The sequence below is a fragment of the Podarcis pityusensis genome (assembly GCF_964106645.2).
Source record: "Podarcis pityusensis genome assembly, chromosome: 8".
In the NCBI taxonomy this organism is placed as follows: Eukaryota; Metazoa; Chordata; class Lepidosauria; order Squamata; family Lacertidae; genus Podarcis; species Podarcis pityusensis.
In genome coordinates this window covers 33,105,511-33,130,289 of record NC_138033.1, presented here as the reverse complement: position 1 = coordinate 33,130,289, position 24,779 = coordinate 33,105,511, and the positions used below count along the sequence as shown (strand labels likewise).

General features: G+C 46.6%; 1 protein-coding gene across 7 annotated transcripts; it reads right to left on the bottom strand.

Annotated features, from left to right (window-relative positions):
• Positions 1 to 1,269: 1,269 nt before the first annotated feature.
• BSDC1 (BSD domain containing 1) lies at positions 1,270 to 22,956 on the bottom strand. 7 transcript variants are annotated; one of them, XM_081019683.1, is made up of 12 exons: positions 17,091 to 17,116; positions 16,527 to 16,586; positions 15,376 to 15,436; positions 13,325 to 13,441; positions 12,916 to 13,083; positions 12,770 to 12,824; positions 9,302 to 9,417; positions 8,700 to 8,768; positions 7,256 to 7,337; positions 5,401 to 5,944; positions 5,018 to 5,123; positions 1,270 to 4,197 (listed from the first exon to the last, which is right to left on the bottom strand). In XM_081019683.1, the coding sequence occupies exons 1-12, from the start codon at positions 17,099 to 17,101 to the stop codon at positions 4,165 to 4,167; spliced, it is 1,422 nt and encodes a 473-aa protein (XP_080875809.1). In that variant the 5' UTR covers positions 17,102 to 17,116; the 3' UTR covers positions 1,270 to 4,164. The 7 variants fall into 7 exon arrangements, with proteins under 7 accessions (XP_080875809.1, XP_080875808.1, XP_080875807.1 ...); XM_081019682.1 differs by lacking the exon at positions 17,091 to 17,116 and adding an exon at positions 16,779 to 16,880; XM_081019681.1 differs by lacking the exons at positions 16,527 to 16,586; positions 17,091 to 17,116 and adding an exon at positions 22,802 to 22,956.
• Between the last annotated feature and the right edge of the window lie 1,823 nt (positions 22,957 to 24,779).

The following is a 24,779-nucleotide window of genomic DNA, read 5'->3' as shown; positions in this document are numbered from 1 at the left end:
TGTGTCTTCCCTTGCCAGTCTCTCTCTCTCTCTCTCTCTGCCATCCAAAGCTGCCTCTAAGAAGCATTCCAATACAGACCAAGGGCATGTGTGATCACTCTTAAGGAGGGTGATTGGCTCCTCCCCAGTTGCCTCTTAAAGGCACTGTTTTCAGTGGGCATCCCACAGGAGTACTTGCTACTTTGCAAAAAATATCCCCCCATGTCAAATATAAAACCCTAAGAAGCTGTCTTGTACTGATCCATCAATCCATCTAGCTCAGCATTTTCAGCTCCAACCTAAAAGAAGAGGTAAAAAGCTCCAGCCTACACCAACCTGGTGCTGTGAATATATTTTAGACTAAACAAATGCAGGGCAGCAGGTTGGCAGAGACTGGTCTGCTCTGATAGGGAGGTTTTTCCCAGGCTGGTACCTCAAGAGCATTTTAACTGGAGGCCTCAAGCATGTAGAGCACAGGGTCTGCTGAGTGGCAGCCCATCCTTCCATAGCGGATAGATATATCTAACAAGCTTCTGCAATCTCTTTGGCTACGAGTGGGCAAAGAGCAAACTGAGGCAACTAATAGGGTAGGAAAGACACCCTAGAGCCCTTGCAGCCAGAGGCCAAGCAGGGGCTGTGGATTACTTGCTCTCAAGAGTGCTTTCTTCCTTCTCATGAAGGCCACAAAGAAGGAACTTTCCAAACAGAAGCTGAAGGAAGCAGCTGCTTTTATTTTTGTCATGGTGGACCTAGAGCTGGGGGGGGGGATCCCACTGCCACTCCCACATTCTCTCTCCTCTTCAGCCACCCCTAAACACCTTGCCCTTCAGACTAGAGGGTACAGCTCCTTCACCCTCCCATCCTACCATATCTTCCAAGAGGATAGCGGCTAGTTGTAACCCCTATTCTGGCAATGCAGCCTGTCTTGTTGCTCATCCCCTCTAAGACAGCAGTGTGTTATTTGGCAACTCTGAAAGGAAGAGAATCATAGAATGGCAGAGCTGGAAGAGACCCCAAGGGTCATCTAGTCCAACCCCCTACCATGCAGGAATCAAAGCTAACGAATCTCTGGCAGGTGGGCAGCCAACCTCGGTTGAAAAACCACCACCTTCCGAAGTTGTTGATTCCACTGTCAAACAGTTATCAGCGTCAGAAAGTTCTTCCTAAGACTTTGAATCTGAACTGAATTTGAAAACACACTTCCCAAACTATGGCTGCTACACCTACTTGCACAACAGGGTTGGCGGGGGGGGGGGGGGGAGGAGTCAAGAAACCAATATCACCAGGCCATTTCTGTAGAACTCTTTTAATTGCTGTTAACGGCAAGTCTGTAAAAGGTTCAGGAGAAAGTCATCATTACAAAACTAAACAGCTGTTAGAGTCACTTCTTCACCCCAGCTAGAAAACAGTCCAGGGAGTTGCAGTATAATTTAAAAATGAGAGAATATTGCACAACCAAGAGAGAAGAAAATGAACTATGGAGAATTATGATGAAATCAGAGCCTCAGTACTTTTCCCCAACCCCAACTGGGAATGAGCCTCGTCCCCTTGGCAGGCTACCTCCTTGAAACAGAATCTGGCTCTCTACCACCATGCTTTGCCCCATCATCACACAGACACATCTAAAAAAGCAAGCTGACCCAGGAGCCACAGATGTCCCTTGACAACCACCATCCTTCTCAGACACTTGGATTTGGGCTCTTCTAGGCAGATGTCACACCACTGATTCTTGGCACCCCTATGCTCTGCTAAACTCAATGAGATCCAGTCTTCAAGGGGATATAGAACATAGCTCATTTTCTAAACTATCTTCTTGTCCCGTGGCTTAGCCAGGCCCTCATATGGTTGATTAAGACACATCCAAAAGCAGCCCCCTCAAGACTGTGGTGGAGCTCGTACCTGCAAACGCAGGGAACATTCATTTTTGCACTACGCTGGAGAAGGGCAGTGGGGCACACGCTACCCTGCCCCCCAAAAAACTATCCTGTTTTAGATCACAGGAATAGAAGTGGCCTTATACCAGCAACTCGGGCAGAAGGCCAAACCCACCTCCTGCTGCTACATGATCTTTCTAAAGGGAGATGGCAGGGACCGAGACAGGGATGCAGCATGTATGTATGTGCTCCACCACTGATCCCCATTTCAGAAGCAACAGCTCATGTGAACCGAGGACAAACACAACAAGAAATACTGTGAACAAAGCAACCAAGAAACTTGGGTGCTTCACTCTCCTTAATCTGCTTTTAGGGCTGACTCTGTTGCTAGTTTCCCCCAAATGGGGGTTCCTTTACATGGGCTGGCTCATACAGGAGCCTGCAAACATGTCTCCACACCATCAGAAGCCTCTAGGAAAGGTGACTGTAGCAGCTATAAATTCTGACAGCTACTAAGCGACCCATGGAGAGCCTCCTTCCAGCTCTTGCACAGCACTGCTGCGTGCTCACTTGCTTACTTTCCTTTTGGCAGTGTGTGGCTTCCAATAGGAGCAGGAAAGAGAAATAAGTAGCAGGAACTTTCTTATTCCTGTCTGGTACTCTTAAGAAGCCAGGCACTATTGAGAAGATGAATGTATGAGCAGCAGCACTGTGAGAAGGCTGGAAGGGAGTCGCCTTTGGATGGCTCTGACAAATATCAGATGCTTCTGAAGGCTCAACCACAGGGGCTCTGGTATGAAACCAGCCTAAGTCAGAACCCCCCCCCCCCCAGGTATATTGCATCATTGGGGAAGAACATAAGCACATTTCCTGTCACAGCTGTATGAATCAGAGAGATGCTGAACCTCTGCACAACTCCCATTTGCTTCAACGGAGTTTGTGCACGAGAGCTTCCTAATGGAGAGAAAGCCCATTTTGGACCCATTTTAGAAATGCATGAACAGAGCTAATCAGTTCTGAGGTCAGAGATGCTCAAGTAGTTACATACGCTTTCGACTCAACTATGTCGTGGCAAGGAGCATATCAGGAGAAGGGGGGGGGATCGCACCAAAAGGAAACAGATATGCCTAGAGAAGGTCAGAGGGATGCGGGCAAGGAAGGAACACAGCCTTGTAGGCAGTTGTAGCTCTTGGCAAGGTTGGGGAGCATGAGAGACCTCTCCCCGGGGATGGGGTTTTTCCAGAGGCTAGCTACATACTAGCCTTCACTAGGTTGGTGAAGGCTGCCATAGACAGAGATTGACAAATGCATCAGCCCAAGTGGGGGCGGGAAAGAGGGGCATGAGGCTTTGGCAAATGCTGGTCCTTCAACACTGACTGTCAGTGCTTCTCAGGGATGCCTAATAGCAAGGCCACCAGCAGAGGAGCTGCACTTGCGCCATTCAGCAGCTCCACAGAAACTCACACCCAGCCCTTTTCAAAGAAGGTCTCAGCAGCACAACCCAGCAGGAACATCTCCTTCCACTTGCGTTCAATTCAGGGGAGCTTGTGCAGCAGATGCTCCCGCTAGTGTCACGTGCTGCTAAGCAAGGATTCAGCTTAAGATTTCATTTTTATTTTTTAAAAAGTGCTTCAAGTCCCAGAAAAGCAGAGAAGGAGCAGTTCAGGAGGGATAGGTAGGGATGAGAGGACTCTCCCAGCTTTTCAGTGTCCTGGCTTCCTATCAGGCAGTGCAAGATGCTAAGGGAAATGGGTATGAGCAATCAGACACCATGCTAGAGGGGTTGTCTCCTCCTTCTCTAAAAGCTTATTGGGTTTCATGAAAACACTCACACAGAAGGAGGCACAGCTAGGAAGTGGTCAGCCTAGTGAAGAACAGGCATAATAATCCTAATTATCTTCTAGAGCCCAGTCAGACTCACCCCACACCCACCCCAAACCACCATCAACTGACACCCACCTCAAACCGTGCCCTCCCCAAAGGAAAATAAATCCACACTGAGACAGCTCTGAGAGAAGCAATAGTCCAGAGGACCTACTGGAAAGATGCACCTATCCCTGTGCCCCACTCCCTCTGCCGAGGCTCTTCGGCAGCCCCACATGATACCAGCCACCACCAGGATCCAAGTGTGGGTTATGGTCCAAGGTCCCCAACAGGATTTCAGCAGAGATGAGATGCAGCCAGCCCGGAACACATTTACACAGGAAAAAGGAACCGGTTGCTCTGTGGTTTAATTCACATTGGATGGTGCGGAGGGGGGAAGGGGGTGGGGGAAGATACCAAGATGCACCACGGAAGTGACGACCCCATGTTATTCCCAGTCTTCCCATTCTTCATCTTCCATCTGCAGTAGGAGAGGGAGGGAGCACAAGAAGAAAGGTGTTTTAAGGTAGGATGTTACAAAGGGACAAAGAGCAAGCACTGACCAAGGTCACACAATGATTGTGCACGGGATTAGACCAAGAGATGCCAGCAAATTAAAGCATTTTAAGTTGATTGATCCTTTGCCTTGCAAAGAACCAACCAGGCAATCCGGTCTATGTGCTGCTGAAACACTATTAAAACCTGAGACTAGAATCCATATATACAGTTGCAATCAAAATTATTCAGCCCCCAATCCAAATCAGGTTTATTATCAAAATTTTACAGACTTTCAGCTGTTGGCAATGAGGAAATCACACAAATGTAATTGAAATAGCTCAACCCAACAGATGCTTCAAGTGGTTCCCCCAAAATCAGCTAAAATAGATGTGGCCTTGAAGATACAAATGATTGGATCCCAGTCAGCAGTCTTGCCAGAGAGAGAACTAAAGCATTAAGATAGTCCTCCTCTTCCTCCTCCTCAGTGCCTGGCTGCTCCCCTTCTACAAAAGAGCAAGCATGGCATTTTTTCTGGAGCACAAGGACACGCCTGTGTCCAACACAAGTCATGTACATGTTAGTGTCACAGTATCACAAAGGTGTGAGCAACAAAATAAAGAAAAATAAGGTCCTCATTGTCTCTTCTGAAAGCCTTCTTAGGCTGCAACCCTACAACCCTTTCCTGGGAGTAAGCCAGTGACCAAACAGCAGCCTTTTTTCAAAAAGCCTTTGTAATATGTTCTGCAACCATCCCAAGAACCCCAGGGACAGTCTTCTGGACCTGGCTGCCTGCAAGGACTCACCTCCCCAGAGATGTCCACCTTGGAGAGGGCCAACTGCACCTCTTCTTCAGTCATGTCCAGGTCAAAGTCCTTTTCCCAATCCTCACTAATATCTGTGCTAGAGCCTGAAATGAAAAGAACAACAGAGGCGTTCCCTGCTCAAGGCTTTTGATGTACCACAAATGCCACAGCAGGAAGTAAATCACTAAACAACAACAAATGCACTCAAGGCTGTGCGGCATCCACACCTTTGTAGCCAGACCACACCAACATGGAAATGGGTGTTGTTCCAGAGCTGTCAAGGGTCAAGAGGGGCTTGCAAATGGGTAACTTTCCACATGCTAATGAACATTTACAGAGGGCTGAGGTTTGGCTCACTGAGCACTGTCCAGGCTACCCACCTTTTTTTCCCATTGTTGGAGGGCGTGGATTTCCCGCTGTCAGAGTTGAGTTCAAAGAGTCGCAGATCCATTGGCCCGTCCTCTCGCAGAGTCTCTGTCCTGCTCACTGGCTTGGCCTCCACTTGCTCCTTGGGTTGCTTTGGGGAAGGCTTTGCCTCTGGAGCAGCTGGGGAAGGATGTGCAGGCTCCGCTGGCTTTGCGAGTGAGGTCTGCTCCTCTGCAGTAGCTTCCTGCAGCCTCTGAGAGATGTCCCCTGCCCCAGAGAGCTGGGCTCCAGTCTGTAAGGGCACAGCAGGTGCAGCAGCAGCAGCAGCAGCAGGTGCAGCAGCAGCAGCAGGGTTTGCAACCTGAGTCACCAAAGAGATGCTTTCGCTGCTTTCAGATGGAGTCACCTCTGCCGGGGCAGTGCTCAGCATAGCCCAGCTTTCCACCGATGCCTCTAGGGTCGGAGTGAGCACTGCTGCAGAGGTGGGGGAAGCTGGCTTCACCTCTTGGGGAGATTGCGAGCAGACGTTAGACTGGGAGGAGGATGACCCAAGGAATTCCTCTGTGGTAGAAGAGGGGAGAGAGTGAGGCAAAATGGGTGAGTGAATGTGTCACTGATGACATTCAAAAGCAGGGGAAAATAAGCAGCGGGAAACAAGCAGGGGGAAATTCTTGCGTTTCCCTCTGACTTGGTAAGGGAGTTTTCCTTACAGCCTTCTGAATACTAATAATGCCAGAGTTTCCCTACAAAGAGAAGGTTTCTCTCCCCTGCCCTTCTCTTTTGTACTTCCTGGCATGTTATTTCTTAGCAATGAGGGCACTACCAGGCAATAAGCCATTTAATTTCCCCCTGCCAGGATGCCTGGAATTTTTCTCCCTTTCTCCCAAGCTTTACAAATGTCCAAAAATTGTAACACTGCTAAGCAAAACAGCTCCTAAGATTTTTTTTGTGCAATAAGACAAGCAAAAACTTCATCTGCATTCATTAGTGAAATTTCAGGTGAGGGCCCCATCTTTATATATATGTGTGTGGCTTATGTTACTCTGTACACCAATAAGGCTACGTTAACCATCAAGGCAGACTAACCTGGGAATCCCCAAACAGAAACAGTTAGAGGAGGATGGGCAACTTGCCTAGAAAAACCCACTCTTGCACTGCAACGTAGAGCAAAACTTTAGGGGGCTAGAGCATGTTTGCAGACTCCATCAGGAAAGGAGCAAACAGTGGCCCTCACCATGTTTAAATAGCCAAAACAAGCCCACCTGCTAAGGAGGCAGCCAGTATTGCAACTTTCGGCCTAAAGAAAACACACCAACTCCAAATCTGTCTCCAAGAAGATTTCAAAATGCTGGTTCTCAACTATGTGGAGGCCTGAATGACCTGGGAACTGGTTACCTGAAGAACTGTCACCTGTCAAATAGATCTGCTCATGTCCTGAATTCATCAGCTGAGGCCTTGCTTCAATTAACTCCACCTTCAGGGGTTACACAGGTGGCTACCAAAGACAAGACCTTTTCTACCATTGCACCAAAATGATGGAAGGCCCTTCCCCTTTACTATTCTTTTAGGCACCAAGTGAATTCTTCTCTATTGTCCCAATTTCTGGAGATAAAAAGCATGAGTGGTTTAGTCATTGTATTTGTTCTCAAGGCAGATGCTCTTCCGAGGTTGATCTGAGTTTTATTTTGTATTTTATCCTTGCATGGTTTTAATTTGGCATGGAAGTTTCCCCAAAAGGTATTAGTGGAAAGATGCAGTAGGCATCTTTTCAATAAATAAATTGTGCATAAAGTGCAGGAAACTATAAACAAAAGGGCCAGAAGACCCCTCCAGGCATCTTGCCCAGCTGGGAAGCAATTTCTGTTCACTAACCTTCTTCCTCTTCCCAGCCTGGCTCCTCTGAATGAACACTTTGTTCTGCCCGCTGCTTCAAAACCTCTCTCCGGACCTCCTCCTGGGACAGAAAGGAATTCAGATGGCTGTCAGAAGTTGCTCACCTGCTGACCAGGGAGAGGGCACAAGACTACCCCTGCAGGCAGAGTTCAAGAGCTCATACTCCTGGGTGAGAAAAGATTTCTGACAGCTGCACATGGGAAGGAAGGTGGCAAGGAAGGGGAAGAGAGGAAATACTTATAGAGCTAAACCAAAGGGACATGCCCAAGAGTAGGACAGAAGCTTCTGGGGCCAGGCCTCAAGGCAAGCCCTCAGTCCCCTGGAAGGTACTATGGAAAGTCCTCACCTGAGCATCAGAACAGATCAACAGGAACCCCATAGGCCTGAGTGTAAACCCTCATCTGCAGGTTTACCAGTTGATGTTCATTGCTCATGATTCTGGCAGGCTGACAAGACTTGGGCTAACAAAGGCTTGACTTTAAAATGTCTTGGCACAAGCAAAGAGTTTCCTGCTAACAAACAATCCCTCACCATACAAAACAGCCACTCCTTCCACTTCTCCTTAGTTCAAGCTGCACTTTGCATCTAGACTACCAAGTCATTTGAAATGTGACCACATATGCCGCCTTACCACTTGCATGCTTGATTCTTCCAACTGCTCCAGTCTCTTCATAAGAGCATGATTCCTGTAGTCTGAAGCAGCGGCACTCTCTTACCACTTCCCACCCCCCAAACTGAGTAGGCCAGAATCTCAAAGAATACTACAAGTCTAGGACATTTCTGCTGTTCCACAGTGCAACTGAATGCTAAGTGACACACTGTCTGCTTCAGGAAAAAAGACAGGAAGGGCTTGGCAAGCAAGCTGCATTAAGGGATGAGGTATGAGCCACTCTGTGTGCCCACAGGTGCACATGAAGAAGAAGAAGAAGAAGAAGAAGAAGAAGAAGAGGAGGAGGAGGAGGAGGAGGAGGAGGAGGAGGAGGAGGAGGAGGAGTTTGGATTTGATATCCCGCCTTTCACTCCCCTTCAGGAGTCTCAAAGTGGCTAACATTCTCCTTTCCCTTCCTCCCCCACAACAAACACTCTGTGAGGTGAGTGGGGCTGTGAGACTTCAAAGAAGTGTGACTGGCCCAAGGTCACCCAGCAGCTGCATGTGGAGGAGCAGGGACGCGAACCCGGTTCCCCAGATTACGAGACTACCGCTCTTAACCACTACACCACACTGGCTCTCATGAGAAAGGCCTATAAGCATCTTTCCCTGAACTTAGAGCCTCTCTCTGGAAATGTGACTTAGAAGACTGTCCTGTAAAGACACTGTTGCACCCTCCTTCAAACACCCTTGTGTTGCCCCTTACTGCATCCTGCAATGGAGAAAAACTGACTCTGTCTCAGTCGCTCCCAGAGATAACCTCTACAAACTCACCTGCTCCAGCTGATGGACTTTGTAGAAGTAGCGTTGCCAGAATTCAGAATGGGACACAGCCACTGGCACCTGATGTCAATAGAAGGAAACAGAAGGATGAACAGGGATGCAGTGGATACAGTTGTCTTAAACCAGAATCACATTAGGGGAGTACACAAAACCCCCTCATAGGTTCACCCAGGAGAGCAAGGCAGTTGTGGGGTTGCACTCCATAGCCCCATCAACACCAAGTGTGAGACAGGCCCCGCATGCATATACAGAGACTCCTCCACACTGGGGGGACTCTAATAAGACAGACTGCATGGCTGAATGTGTGTAGGGAATTATGGGTGGAGAGATTACGTCTGTAAGAGGTAAGAGAAGAAACCCCTAGGATTTTAAGACACTGCTGCTCCCTAGAATCTTCTGTTAGGAACCAAATTTTCTGCATTCAAAAGCATTACACAGGAACTGCAATGGACATGTTCTGGAGCCCTGCCTCTTCCTTCAGAATAGAGAACAGCACCACCCCACAGATAAATGTGAGCAACTAACTTCTAGAGCAACTGTTTGAAAACAAGACCCAGAAGATCAAGGGACTAAACCACACTGCACCACCTTACCATCTTGGAGTAGAGAGAGCGGATGGAAGGGCTATTCACCAGCAGCTCCGAGATCTCCCCTTTCTTCTCCTCTAGGTTGAAGTGCAATAGCCAGGCTTCAAAGAGCTGAGAGGGTCCTGCAGAGGATAGAAGAAACACCACCATATCACAGTGGAAGTGGTACAATCAGCTTCCATACCCGAGGACTAGAAAGTGACCAACGTAACACCAATTTTTGAAATGGGAACCAAGGGGGATCCTGGAAAATTGCAGTCTGGTTAGCTTAACATCTTTCCCAGGAAGACTGGTGGAAAGTATTGTTAAAGAAATCTGGAAGGTAGCAACATGAGCATGGGCCTTACTGTCATGGCTCCCTGTTTCTGGAATGCCCTCTCTAAGGAGGTTTGCCTGGCACCTTCATTACATTATCTTTAGGTGCCAGGTAAAAACATTTCTCTTCAACTAGGCATTTGGCTGATTATCATTCTATAACTTTTTTAATGTGTTTGTTGGCTGTATTATGTATTTTGCGTTTTCACTTTGTATCGTGTTATGAACTGCCCTGTGACCTTCAGAGGAAGGGCCGTACACAAACCTAATAAATAACAAAATTATGATGGTGCGCAGAAAGTGGACAGAGAAAGGTTTTTGACCCTCTCTCATAACACTAGAACTCAGGGACCTTTGATGAAGCTGAATGTTAGAAGATTCAGGAGAAACAAAAGTACTTTTCCAAAAAGCATATATAAAATTCGCTCCCCCAAGAGGCAGTGATGGCTCTTGGATGGCTTTAAAAGAGGATCACAAATTCATGGATAAAGCCCACAACAGCTACTAACCAAGAGGGCCATGTTCTACTCCACTGCTGGAGACAGTATACTTCTGAATACCAGTTACTGGAAAACACTGGAGGGGAGAGTGCTGTTGCACTCAAGTCTGTCATCCTTGTATGCTTCCTACAGCCATCTGTTTTGTCACTGTGAGAACAAGATGCCACATCAGATGGGCAACTGGCCTGATCCAGCAGGCTCTTATGTTCTTAAATGGCCAAAGTTTGTTGGATAACAAACCAAAACCAGCACTACACCATGACAGACTGCAGTCGCTCAAGGAGGCAGTGGTGAAAATTACGTTAACTTGTTTTTCCTGTAATGTATGCTGTGCTGTGTGTGATTATGACAACGGGATTCCTGCCACACTGCTGCTTGTGAGATAAAGCTACTTTGGCAGTGTAAACGAAGTGACATGGACTTTAAGAGATAAAGCACAGCCTACTTAACTGTGGAACTATAGCCGTGGATGAGAAGCCTTGATTTCAGTAAGTCTGCTATTTGAGAGAGGCTTATAGACAGAGATATATTACAGAGAGCTCAAATGGAGGGTGGGGGTTGGAAGATTAGACATATTGAAATTCTCAAGGTCTGGACATTGACACATCCACACCTTCCTGGCTTTAATGGAATATGCTTTCTGAAGACAGTACCTAAGGGTGCCATGACAAAAAGTAAAAGGGGCAGCCCCCCTTTGGCCCCATCCCCATTATATAAGCAGCGCCTCTGCACACGAAAAGTTCCTTTAACTATGGTCATTTGGCCTCAATGCTGTTGAGAGATCATGCAACCATGAATTTGTTCAATCCTTTTCTTTAAAGCCCTTTACAATATAGGTACCCCATGTTTAGCGACAGTAAATCTCAAAAGTTAATTATGTCTTGTGTAAAACTGCTGATTCCTTTTACCTTTCCTGAACCTACCACCAAATCAAATTGGGTCTTCCCAAATTATAGTGTTATAGAAAGAAGAGGGGTGATTTTCCTAACCATTATCATTCCTTTGCTTTGTCATTCTTTTGTAAATAAAATTAATACCCCCCACAGGGAAATTACTCCAGTACAATGACATTGCATCACCAAGATAGTATTCGGCTGTGTGTGTGTGTAAATGATACAAGAAAAACAAACAAACAGTAGGCACGAAGGGGCCTCTTCAGCAGAATTCTCTTCCCAAAGAAACTTGCCTGACACCTACATCAACATCATATTGGCACCAGTTAAAGACTTGCCTCTTTCCCCAAATATATAATGATTATTTCCCCCCTCTCCTTTTCTTGCTGCTCTGGCCATTTTACTTTTATACACATATTCATATACATATACATATATATGTATATATACACACACACACACACACACATATATATTACACACACACACACACACACACACATGCATGCTTTTCTGCTATATCTCATCTTCAACACATACTAGGTTACAGTCATACATAAACTAATAGAAAAAAGATAGCATAGGTATAAAACATAAACATATGGTAGAAATAACGTATCTATATTCTTCCAAGATTATTTAAATCCTCTATATCTTAAATTATTAAGTATGATCACTTTCAGTGCTTTGAATCTCCTATATAATTTTGGAATTTGTATTGTATCCTTTATTATTAATCATCTTGAGATTTTTTGGCTAAGACAAGGAACAAATGAAACAACAACAATACATAGATTCAACTAATTTCACAAAATGCCTCCCCACCCACCACCTGTATGTAGGTTTAACACTCCAAGCTGGCATCCCCAAAGCAGGTTTGGCAGGCAGGCATCCACCAGGAGACTTCCCACACATTTGTTTACAATTCCTGCCCTTTCTTAAGGCACTCTGCAGATGGCAGAGGTCAGGCTATGCCATGGATGTAAAACCTCTGGACTGTGGGCCAATCTTGTCCATCTAGGGGGTTCAAGATGGCCCTCCAGGGCTGGGGTGATAAGGATATGGGCTAGCTAGCCTAAAAAGCTTCTACACCCCTGCATTACACTGTTCTTAGGCTCAAGTTTCCATGGTTTCTGCCCACACACCTATATTGCAGGCAGGGTCTCAGCCTGCCAGAACTGACTCTTCTGACCTTAAAAGACCAGCATGTGTGTGCAGCCACTAATGGCTGGAAAGTGGAGTGCAAAACTATCCTGGTTGCCTCTCCAGGCTAAGAAGGTGGCAGAGTAGCTTCACCCTTGCCAGTCTGGTACAGAAGACTGTGAGGATAGTGGGAGTGGCAGAGAGTGGGGGAAAGCAGCAGGAGAGGGGAGGGGAAGGTGCAACTTGGCTTTCATGAGAAGCAGGTGCCTTGAAACCCTCTCTCATTATTTGCAAAAAGTCTAACTTGCCAGAGGCCACCTGTGGCTGAGCAGGAATTCTGAGAATAGCCTCCCATGATGAAGCATAACGCTTCCACTGCATCATGCACCTATCCCCAACCTGTCACCCTACCTCCTTCGGACTTTTCTACTGCAGCCCCCAAACCTAGAAGTTACTTTTTCTTTTAGCAAGGCCTGCATTTCAAAATTTGGGCCATCCCATCAGGTTTTGCTTTATGAAAGCAAACAGCATGTTGTGGACTTCAGTCACCCTCCAGGTAGATAGTTCACCCAAACACTTCCCTGACTGTGGGGTTTTTCAGTCCAAATCAGCCCCCAACTTACCATCAGGTTCATTGCAATAGGTGGCTGGGTCAGACTGAAGGCTGTACAGCCGAGCCTGGAAGGGGACAGACAGGGAGAAGCATATGAGCACAAGACATTAATGGCAGGGACAGAAGCCACCTTTTGGGGGTAGAGGCTGGAGGCACCTTGGCACTGTCGTATAACTCTGTTGTTCCAGAAGGGGTCGCCATCAAGGTTATGACGTCACAGTCAATGGTCATATCTGGTGAAGGTGCAAATGTGTCGGAGATAACACCCAGGAAGTTGGAGAGCCCTTTTCTCACTTTCTCTGTCGCACCCGAGGAACTTTCCGTCTTCACAAAAACAAAGAAATTCACAATGAAAATTAATCTAAGGCAGAAGAACCAGAGTGGGCAGTATCCCACAAAGCCTAGGATTGCTATGGGCTTGATACACCAAATCAACAAAGAGAATAATGAAAAAAGTTGTAGAGAGGGAAATGGCAAACACAAATGAAAACCTGCCAGACCTTCCCAATGACATGCATTCCTGCCCCTGCCTCTCCCTCCATTTTTGTTTTCGATGCCCACTCACAGCCAGCTTCTCCTTGACCACACTGGCAGTGGCAGCAATGGTGCAGGCTGTGTCATGCTGGACCACTTGCGTGAACTCGGTCAGGTCACGTTTCATGAACTCCAAGGCCTCTGTGGACTGCAACAGAGTGAGAGGAGAATATACTTATTGTTGGGTACACTGTGGCTGAATTTCTAATGAGTGTGGTAGTTAGCCTGGGTTGGGGGTTAACAATCAAAGAACACCAAGTGTTTATCAATCTAAGAGTGTGGCCATCAGGAGGAGAAAACAGAATTCATACATCCAAAACAATAAGCACCTGACAGCTTTTGTTCCAATCACCTCACGTGGCTTCAGCAGCATGTTCACAACTGATCCCAAAACAAGCATTTTTAAATCCAATAACAGATACATGAAGCGTGACTGTGAGATGTGAATGCTACTCCAATGAACCAAAGTATTACCCTGGCAGCTCAGGCCAAGGTGGGTCCATCTAGTTCAGCCTTCCCCAACCTGGGGTCCTCCAGCTGCTTTTAACTACAACTCCCATCATCCTCAAGACCCTACAGCCATGCTGTGTGGGACTGAGCTGTAGTCCAAAACAGTTGGATAATACCAGGTTGGGGAAGGCAGGACTAGTTCAGTATTTCATTTCCAACAGCTAGCAAGCAGGTGCCTGAGAAAGGCTCATAAGCTGGGGCACAAAGATCATGGCCTTTCATTGGCACTGTCAGGGGTTCAGGAGCAGAGGCAAGGGCAAGGGAGGAAACAGAGAGCGAGGGAGAGGAGGCAGAAGAAAAGATGAGTGATGACGACGACCCGAGATCTCCGAGTCTTTCCAGTGAATCAGAAGATTCACAGAAAGGAGCACCAGTGGCCAGGGCAAGGGGGGAGCCTAGGGGGACACCCCAGGAAGATAGAGCCAGAGGGGACTCAGAGGGGAGCAGTTGGAAATCAGGACCAGCGTCACCGCCAGAGAGCAGGGAAGAGGAAGGGCGCCAGGGATCAAGCGCTGGCAGCTCACAACAGGGGGGAGGGCACGAGTCAGGAGTGGCCACACCTCCATCGGGGAGCGAAGAAACGGTCAGACGGAAGGTGGAAGGTTGGGCGCGCGTGCCAAGTTCAAATGCACAGGAAGGTGGCGCAGTAGGCAGCCCGGAAAGGGAGCCAGGTCCTAAAGCCCGCCGAAAGGAGGGAGAAGAGTCAGGGGGGTCAGCGTCAGCGTCAGAGGAATCCCGGAAGGAAGAGACCCCGGGGGGCAGAGGGACCCAGAGAAGAACAGTCAGGCGGAAAAGGTGGAGCAAGGCTAGGATATTAAGTTGGTGTACAAGGGGCGGAGACTCAGATGGAGCTTCGCCGATCTAACCATGAGACGTAGAGTTGCACGCAGCAGCTTGAGAATGGAAACTGTAACTCAATAAAGACTTTTATTTAATGATCGCTGGCTAGCGTGATCCTCTGTGAGCTAGGATCTGGAAGCAGCTCTGACAGGCACCTAATACTAAGTAGTATAATAAGCAAAGAGGTTTTTCTTACAAAGGGAGTCATCAGTCATTAATTCAGAAATAGCCAACTTGATGCCCCCAGACCATGATGGACTCCCACCAGCCTCAGGCAGCATGGCCAAATATCAGAGTTTGAGCTGTGTCTTTTTGACATCCTCTCTCTCTCTCAGCGCGGGTGGCGCTGTGGGTAAAACCTCAGCGCCTAGGACTTGCCGATCGCATGGTCGGCAGTTCGAATCCCCGCGGCGGGATGCGCTCCCGTTGTTCGGTCCCAGCGCCTGCCAACCTAGCAGTTCGAAAGCACCTCCGGGTGCAAGTAGATAAATAGGGACCGCTTACCAGCGGGAAGGTAAACGGCGTTCCGTGTGCTGCGCTGGCTCGCCAGATGCAGCTTGTTACGCTGGCCACGTGACCCGGAAGTGTCTGCGGACAGCGCTGGCTCCCGGCCTATAGAGTGAGATGAGCGCAGAACCCTAGAGTCTGGCAAGACTGGCCCATACGGGCAGGGGTACCTTTACCTTACCTCTCTCTCTAGTTTACCAGTGGACAAAAAACAGACCCACCTACCTTATCTTTGACTGTCTGAAGGCTTTGCTGTAGCCAGCTCCTCCACCAGCCTCCATCTTCCCTATTACAGGACAAACATATGAAGCTGAAATTGGGAATTTTACATAATAAACTCAAGACAAAGAATGCAGAACAGTCAGCTACTGCAGCAAATCCGACAACGGCAGCTTTTGTTTCTATGAAATGTTAACAGAATCTTTTTCCAACCCCAGTTCAGGACCTTCCCTTTCAAGAGCCAATGTAGAAACACCTTAAAATCAATACGGTACTACACTTGTGTCCTTGGCTTGGCCTCCTCCTCCCACAAGTAGAATAATAATTTAAATTCTTAGGCACACGTTCCAAAGATTTCAAAACTTGTGCGACACTTTCAAGCACTACTGCAGACCAAGGCTCCCATTTTTCTCCTGAATTGTTACACATTACCTCCTTCCTTCTCTCTCTTTTGCCCTTTCTCAACATTACCTCCCAAAATAACCAATTACAACCAAGATAGAAAGCACTTTAACAACTTAGCAGGTATTTAAATACTTATTGAAGTTTAAGGGAATATTATTGAACTCCTACAACATGATGTGAACGATGCAAAAAATGTAATACAAACTCAAGCCTCCTACAGTATTTACTAGAAATCTATGAAAAAGGGTATGAACAAAATAATCACTCAGGCTTTTACAGCACACAGTCTCAAAGACATACAAGTGAATTAGAGGCTTCTATGCCACCTGTTTAAATCATATAATTTAGTTTGGGGAGTAGTGAAAGAATGTGGATTTACTGGTTCCCTCCTCCCACACAGCCTTTTTAGTTTGCCACAATTAATACATCATCATGGAACACACTATAACCACAAACATATTCTAGTGCTACTTTAGAGTTCTGTATATAAATGACTATACAAGTGGTCTAAGAGCAGGGCTTGGCCAAGCAACCTTTGATTCAAAGCCTTCCTCAAACCATTAAACCCCCTGCATAGCAATCAACTGCACTTCAATCTGCATGCCCCCACCATCTGTGACACTAAGGCACAACCTTACAAGGCAGCTCAACAGATGCACATGGCAAGAAAGGTAAAGCGAGTCAGTGATGAATAATCTCATATATTAACAACAGACCTACAAAACGGGCCAGACTGCAACACAGTGGCTTACCCAAGGCTGCCAGAGAGTCTGAACCCAAGTCCCACACATCCAAACACATCATTTGAGGTGCTGTAACAAAGCAGATGTTTTTCAGGACCCTCTTTTCCAGTTGTCCCCAGATATGCACACTTTGACAATTCTGAGGCCTCACCGCACTATTAACCCCAAATTCCTAGATCTCTTCCCAATATAGCCAACGCTGCCCTACCCCCAAGCATTCCTAAACTGGCCACCCCCCCATACTATACAGTACAATCCTACCTTTCTCCTCCGCAACCTGTTCCCCTGAAAAACCCACACCTCATCTTCAGGCTTCGCGACCACCGCCAGGGCTGCCTCTACAAAACAAGAGTGCCCAGACTCAAGAGGGAGGGGGCGGGGCCAACAACACTAACTCAGGGCCAAAGGAACGCACTCTATGCATTACCAGCGGTACTCTTTCCTGCCTAATCAGTCCAGGGGTCCCGAGGCGGAGCTCTGGCACAACCTCCCGCCCCTCCTCCTCATTCGCCCCCAGGTCTCCCCCACCCCAGTCGCAAAGGCACCACTCCCAGCGATACCAGTTACGCTCACCCTTCCGCCATCTTGGCCGTCTGACGTCACCAATATTTACTGACCTTTGACACCCAGCAGAAGCCCCGCCCTTTTGACGCAGCAACCGCCACTACTTCCGGGGGATCCCCCACTTTCTCTCAATCGGGCTGTCACAACTTCAGTGTTACCATAGAAACACTTCCGGCTTCCACGATAGAGAGCTCTGGGTAGAGTGGCTTCCCTAGGGTTACACAGCGAAGTAGGAAAGCCTTTTGGCGATGCCGTTGTTTTCGCATTATGCTCCTCACACGGGCGGTTGTCAAAAGGAACCCGGAAGTGAGGGCTGGAGTGGGGAGCGTCTTCTCTCACTCTCTTTTTAATCTGTATGCTTCTCCTTGGTTTGGTCGGCCTCTGTGGATACGGCAACTGCCGAGGGCCAAAAATATTCGCGCGAAGCACGTTCAGCGTTTTCCTCCCTTCTCTCTGCAGCATCGAGGCGGAGCCGGGAGAAAGGTCCTCCCCTTTCCCCTCCCTGGATCTTACGAAGGAAATTCCGTAGCCCCGTTGAAGTTAGCGTTCTGCACTCAGCCGCAGCTCTTACACTTACCGGTATTTCACAATAACGCATTTAAAATATAATCTAATAGATACATATGTATGCATGCATGTATGTATCATTTGCATTTTAAAACTCTCATCCCTCCTCACCCGATCTCAACATGTTTGTTGGCATCCGTCTGTCCCGAGAGACCATGGAGCATTCCTCCAGGGGTGAAGTCAAACCGCTGCGTAGGCAGCACCAAAGTGACTCTCCTGAGGCGCAAGCCTGGGCAGTGGGCATGGAAAGACTAGTGCAGTGGTTACCAACTGTTGGTCCGTGGACCCAAGAGGGTCCACGTAACCCACACAGGGGGTCCGTGGCACCATTTATACAACAAAAACTAACACAGAGATATCAAAAAAATAATAACGAAAAATAGGAAGTCCAAAAGTACTCCCTAAAGTAGGCTTTTGAAAAACAGGGGGACCGCAGTACTTAGCTAATTGGGAACCACAGCTCTAGTGGTATCATAGGCGCTGGGTGCGGGGGGCCCTGGGTGTTCCAACCCACACAACATTCCCTATGGAGGGGCGGGCACCCACCATTTTTGGTGCCAGGGGCGCGGAGGAAGCCCACTGCACCCAGCCCCGCCGGGCCCAGGAATGCTGTTTCAGTAGCATCCTCCTGCAGCACTGCCCAGCTGAGGAGAGGGGCAGCAAAGCTGCATCATTGATATCAACAGGATAACTTCAATCTTTACCACTAACTTCAGAAGAGCCCAACACACGTTAATAGACTATACGGTGGACCAAGGTTGTAGGGGAACTTTTCTATCCGAGAAACTTAGCAGAACAATTTTGTGCGTGTCATCTCAGAAGTAAATCCCACTGTGTTCAATGGGACTTACGGGTAAATGCGCATAGGGTTGTGACTGTGCTGACTGGGGCTGGTGGGCGCTGTGGTTCAAAACATCTGGACGGCACCAGGGTGGCGAAGGCAGTGTAATGGGGTGACCTTTCCATTCTATCAAGCACACAAATTAGGTGGGAAGCTGATGAAACGCTTTCCTGAGTATCTTAAAGGGAAACAAGTGCAAGCTCATATAAAAATAATAATCTAGGACCAAATGCACCAGCACCTCAAGGCTCCTATTTGTTCTCCCCACCATTTATATACAAATAAAACTGGAGGGCTTTTGTTAATGAAGGACACTACTGTGATATGCTATATAAACAAAAAGAGCTGGTGCCCTTCATATGCTTTGAGCTTCAATCAGCCCCAGCCAGCACAGCTGTATTGTGCTGGTGCTATGGGAGCTGTTGGGAATTGTAGTTCAAAGCACCTGGAGGGCACCAGTTTTGGGAAGGCTGCCATAGTAGCTAAGAAACTCAAGTTTCCAGATAATTTGACCTAAACCCCTCTTGTCCAGCTATAATCATTAGCTTTATATTGCCATCTGTGCACATGAGAGTTTACAAAGAATAGATCCTTGGCCTGAAAACTACACAAGAGAGACAGCAGTGAAAGGGGAGGCAACTAGGCCTAAACTGTTCATCTCATTTTCCTCCTGTCCTTCCTCCAAGGAGTGCTTGCCATCCCCAGGGAGACTTGCCTGGCACATTGGTCGTTATCTTACATACCACATAAACCCTATCTTATTCACTCAGGTCTTTGGTGGGTAATTTTAATTACTGGTTGTGAGTCACCACCACCATCATTTTAAAAATATTTTAACTGCCACCCTAGGGAGTTCTTGCTCCTCTTATTAGTTGTACAACTAACTAATGACTAATTTGTTTTGAGATAATTTTTAGTACTGAGCAACAAATAATAATAATAATAATAATAATAATTGTACATAATGGCAAATTGTTCTTATTTGTAGGAGAAAGGCAGTACACAATTTGTTGAAAAGAAATAAATACATTTAAGCCATGAACATCTAGTCTTCCTTGCATCTTTAGTCTTTAGTGTGTGTTAAAATTTAGCCTATGCCTATCTTAGTAAGGCCACTCTTGTGCTCCTATATAGCTTGTGCTATTTATAGAGTAGGATGGATATTCCTCTTTTTTCTCTTTCTTTCTCATCTATCTATTCCTCCACTCCCTTGCTCCACAGGGAATTTCCAGAGGAAATACGCTTGGCTGATAAAGCAGCCAGTGAATTCATGCCATCTGCTTTCAATCAGTGACTCTCTGAGAGTCGGCTTCACACAAGTTGGTGGGTCCAATTATTCTAGCATGAGGCTACCATATACATACCTATATTTCAGAAAGAATGCTTAATGCAGTACACACACATATACGTACTAGCATTCTCCCTCCAAGCTGGGAGTAGATTTGGAGCTGTAGGGGGTGTAGATTGTAGACTGGGGAAATGCTGAGTACCACCTAGTCTGCAAACTAGGGGTTGTGCCTATGATGCTGTTGCTTGTATCCTGAGAAAATTCCTTTTATCCAGAGTGTAGCCTTCTGTTATTTTACATCTCTATAGATCCCAATCACAAAACATAAATTTGTAGTAGCACATCTCTTTGTTTAAAGCACCCCTCTCCCTGGCCACAAATTCTCCCTTCCTCCTCTCCCTCCCTTCATTTGGACTCTTTCTGGGGCAACTGCCAAGAAATGCAGCAAGCCCAGGTGGGATCCAAGGGGTAGAGGACACAGAGGGGCTTTTTGTCTGCCTTCTTCCAGCTGCTACCTTTGACAGTTGTTTTTGCAGCTGCCCTCACTTTAGATTATTTATTTACTTAACTACATTTGTAGAACCATATTTGTATAAGCTCACAACATAAAATGTTCACATACAATAAAAATAACAAAATCAAACAAATTTCTGCCTACAAAATTCCAGCAGAAAGCATAAAACCAGGTGTCTGAAAAATCACACATGCACAAAACCAAAGCCACAGATTATTTTTTTAAAAAAAAAACAATCCTGGGGGAATTTTAAAAAAGTCTTCACCTGACACCAGAACGTAACCACAAATAAGCCCCCCTTTTCCCTTGTGTGCCATGTTTTTCTTTTCTAGATTATAAACCTGTAGGCTAGGGATTGCCTGTTTTGGTAGTATGTAAGCCTCTCTGGAAGCCTTTTTGGCTGAAAAGCAGGGTAAAAATGATCCAAATAAAAAATATATGATAGGGGTTTAGAGGAGTCAAAACATTTCACATATGTACAGTGACAGGCTGATGGGAGTTGCAGCCCAAAACATCTGAAGAACACCAGGTGTCATGAACTGGCAGGACAATGAGGAGAGAGGACAACCCAGCAAGATGTGTAGCTGTGACTGGTACACACCGGGGCAAGCTGGGGGTGGAGAAGGAGAGGTTGGGGGCATAGAAAGTACTCAAGGGCAGTAGAGGATGGCTAGGGGATCCAGAGGAACCAGAGGAGCAGGACTCGTCCCCAGAGTCAGAGGGGCCCCTGTGTCCATGATCACAGCAGGCTTGGAGGCATAGGAAGCAGCGGGGGGTAGCTGGCCAGGTAGGGGCTTGTTAGCTCTGGAAGGAGGTGTGTGAGTCCTCAGCTGGAGTAAGCTCAGGAAAGGTAGGGTCACATGCTTTGTCAAACCCAGATGCTGCAGTCAACATTCATGGTATAAAAATGAAGTAGGAGGTGAGGAGGTCTGCTCAGCTTCCCACATTGATGGACCTTGGTTTGGATGTTCTAGGAGCTCTACGGGACTACTTTTTGGGACTGTATGTACCAGTGGAGACTTGCTGCCAGGTGCGCTAGGGGTTCAGGACACCAGGAGGGCAAAGACTGTACTAGAGCCTTCATACTGTTAAGGCATCACATTTTCTCAATCAACAGAAAGCAAAATTAAAACATGTTTCCCATGCAATGCTCTCTCTTATGGCAAAGATGCTTCTGTAAAGTTTACTCACAAGTGAATCCCATTCAGCAAAGATCCTTTGGAATGTTAACTGAAAGTGTCCTCCTAGCATGTTATGCCCAATATCAGTTTGTTCCCAACCTAGGGGGTGTGTTCTATTAACAATACAAGAGTTGTTTAAAATTATTTCAAGAAACTGCATTATGAGCCCCTTGTGGTCCATGTGCATCAGCTGGAAAAGTGGAATAAACCCCACCCATGCTGCTGATGCACCCAGTGGCCCTCCACACTGGTGCCATTCCATCAGTGTGTGACGGAGGTTTATATATATATGTACACTGAGGTATGTGTGTAGAGATCCTCCATGCAAGGGGAGGAGGATGGCCTTGTTTGGGCCTTGTTTTGGAACTCTTCAAGTTGTTGCCCTAGAAGTGAATACAAAACTAAGCTAAGTGGATCAGTGATGTGACTGAGTATCTAGACAGATCTTTGGTCTGATCCAGCAGGACTCTTCTTAGGCATAGAAATTTATCAAATAAATATGGACCATAAAGAAGGCTGATCGCCGAAGAATTGATGCTTTTGAATTCTGGTGCTGGAGGAGACTCTTGAGAGTCCCATTGACTGCAAGAAGATCAAACCTCTCCATTCTTAAGGAAATCAGCCCTGAATGCTCACTGGAAGGACAGATCGTGAAGCTGAGGCTCCAATACTTTGGCCACCTCATGAGAAGAGAAGCCTCCCTGGAAAAGACCCTGATGTTGGGAAATATTGAGGGCACAAGGAGAAGGGGATGACAGAGGACGAGATGATTGGACAGTGTTCTCGAAGCTACCAACATGAGTTTGACCAAGCTGCCGGAGGCAGTGGAAGACAGATGTGCCTGGCGTGCTATGGTCCATGGGGGTCACGAAGAGTCGGACACGACTAAACAACAACAGCAACAGGTATATTTATCTCTTAATTTGGCTTTGTTCAAATATTTTATCAGCCTTGAAGCTTGCTATAGGGAAGGGTCATAACTCAGCAGTAAGTACATTCTTCTCATTCAGAAGGCCACATGTTCAACCCCTTGGCTGCCAATTAGCCACTGGGCAACATTCAAGGTGCTAGAGGTAGTGGTATACAAAGCCCTCTACAACCTGGGACCAGGTTACCTAAAACATTATCACCTCCCTTGAATACCTTACCAACTATTGTACTTGCAGGAGAGGGCATCCTACTGATATCACCTCAGCAAAGGCTCATTTTGTGTGATGTCAGAATTGGGCTTCTAGTGTGGTGGCACCTCCTACCCTTTGGAACTTAATCCCATTACATATCAGATGGACGCCATCTCTACCGTCTTGTTGGAATCTGTTGAAGACTTGCCTCTGTGATGGACAGGCCCTGGGTCTGCCTCCAGGTGACCCAGAGACCAGTGTAAGCTGGTAGGGCCAGCACTCAATCCAAACAGAGGGGGGGGGATTTAAGTGAGGTGACAGTTTAACCATCAGGTAGGGACTCTCCATGTGTATGAGAGAGGGACTATATGTGAGGATAGACAGTGACTGTCAGTGTGGGCAGTTGGGGTTTGAACTATCTGAGTTCAGTTAACAGGGGAACCCAGTTTTGATTCCTTCAGGGAATATTAAATCCTAGAAGGGGCTGAGCAGATGGGAAAAGCCTACCTTGCGCAGTGCTTTTTTTTCTTCTAAAAAAATGTTTAGGGTTACTCTCATTTTCCTACTCATATTGAAATACTGCCTCTCAATGAGGCCAAACTTAGATTCACAAAATGTTTAAGGGTATGCGTACCCGTGTCCCCCCAGAAAAAAAGCACTGACCTTGCCACTTGTTCCAATTCAGCAATAAACCATGGAAAGCATATGGGGCAAATAAAGGTGTGGGTGACTTGATGAACACTGGTGTTTTGTGCCTAACTTGTGAAACCACCAAGCCCGAAATCTAGAGAGAGTGTAATTAAATAAACATTTCAGTTTTATTCCAGAAGTGCATCTTCATCCTTTGAAGCTCTGAGGATTGAGTGAACACTGGGCAGAAGTACAATACCTAGCTGCTGTTTGATCATAAACACTACGACAAATAGCTATTCGAGACCTCTTATGCATTAATAACAGGGAGTTTTTATCTCTTAACTCAGAAAATTGGAAATTGGTCATGTTGCCCTGCTCTTATCTTTAGTGAGGGTCTCTTTCAACAACCCTTCTGAGTGGAGATGATTATTTCAGCCAGTATCCATACTGGATTTGAAATTGTTTTTATATTTGTAATTCTTTTAATATTACTCTTTGAGTTGGTCCAGAGGGTGCAACTGGTGCAGAATGTGGCGGCTAGGTTGCTTGTAGCGGGGAAACTACCACCAACATATAGCAGCACCCTGCTTATGGGATTTGCACTTGCTGCCAGTCTGTTACCAAACCAAGTTCAAACTGGGATACTAACATTTAAGTCCCCACATAGCTGAGAACCAGGTTACTTGAGAGGCTGCCTATTTTGCATCCAACAGGCCACCATGGTCTGCAGGAGAGTTTAACCTGCATGTTCCAAAAAACTCGGAAGCCCCTTCCACAGAAACTCGGAACAGGGCTTTTGTGTGGTTGACTGTTTTGTGGAAGAGCATACCTGTCCAGTTCTGCCAGGCACCCACTATCCGCACTTTCCAGAAACAACTGAAGGCATTTTTGTTCTGATGGGCTTTCCCTAGCTGGATAAATGTACTACGAGTCTTGTTTTAAATGTATTTGTTGTTCTTGTGCTTTTAAATATCTTATGTGTAAACTCACCTCGAGATGGCGGTTTAGAAGGCGATTAATTTATTACTCATTATAATGTAAATGATTTTAACTATTTTTGTACATGCAGTTGTTTTAACTGTTTTACAGATTTTTTTTTTTATGGTATTGTGAAATTTCTCCAAGATGCTTTAAAGGAAGTAATTCATGATAGAAATAATATGATAGCTGCATTAGTATGCAATGAGAGTGTCTAATAACGAACTATAAAGGAATTTCTTCTGGCTTGCTGGGTAGACTTCCATCCTCCCTTTGGCCCTATTAAGAAAAGCTGAGGGGCCTCAGTTGTCCCCAATCTGAGGCTATGTGCATTATCTTGCTAGCATCTTAGAGGGGCACGATTATGGAGATCTAATAACCAGAGCAAGCAAGCAAGCAAACAAACAAACCTTTAAAGCAATACACAGAAATATTTCCTTCCCATTGACACTAACCCACCCCGCGCCCGCTTTATCACAGCGCCTCAAGATGAGGGAACTACAATCCCCATCAGGCCATAGGCACGGCGCATTCTCTGTGGGAGGAGAAGGGTAGGGGGCGATGAAACCGCCGCA

Coding starts and splice junctions, on each gene's coding strand:
- BSDC1 (XM_081019681.1), bottom strand. CDS start 22,941: ATGGAGAGTCCCTACCTGATGGTTAAACTGTCACCTCACTTAAATCCC. Junction 5,124..5,400: donor CCCTCCAACAATGGGAAAAA/AAGGTGGGTAGC, acceptor TCTTTTCATTTC/AGGCTCTAGCACAGATATTA. Junction 4,198..5,017: donor AGGTGGACATCTCTGGGGAG/GTGAGTCCTTGC, acceptor CTCCTACTGCAG/ATGGAAGATGAAGAATGGGA.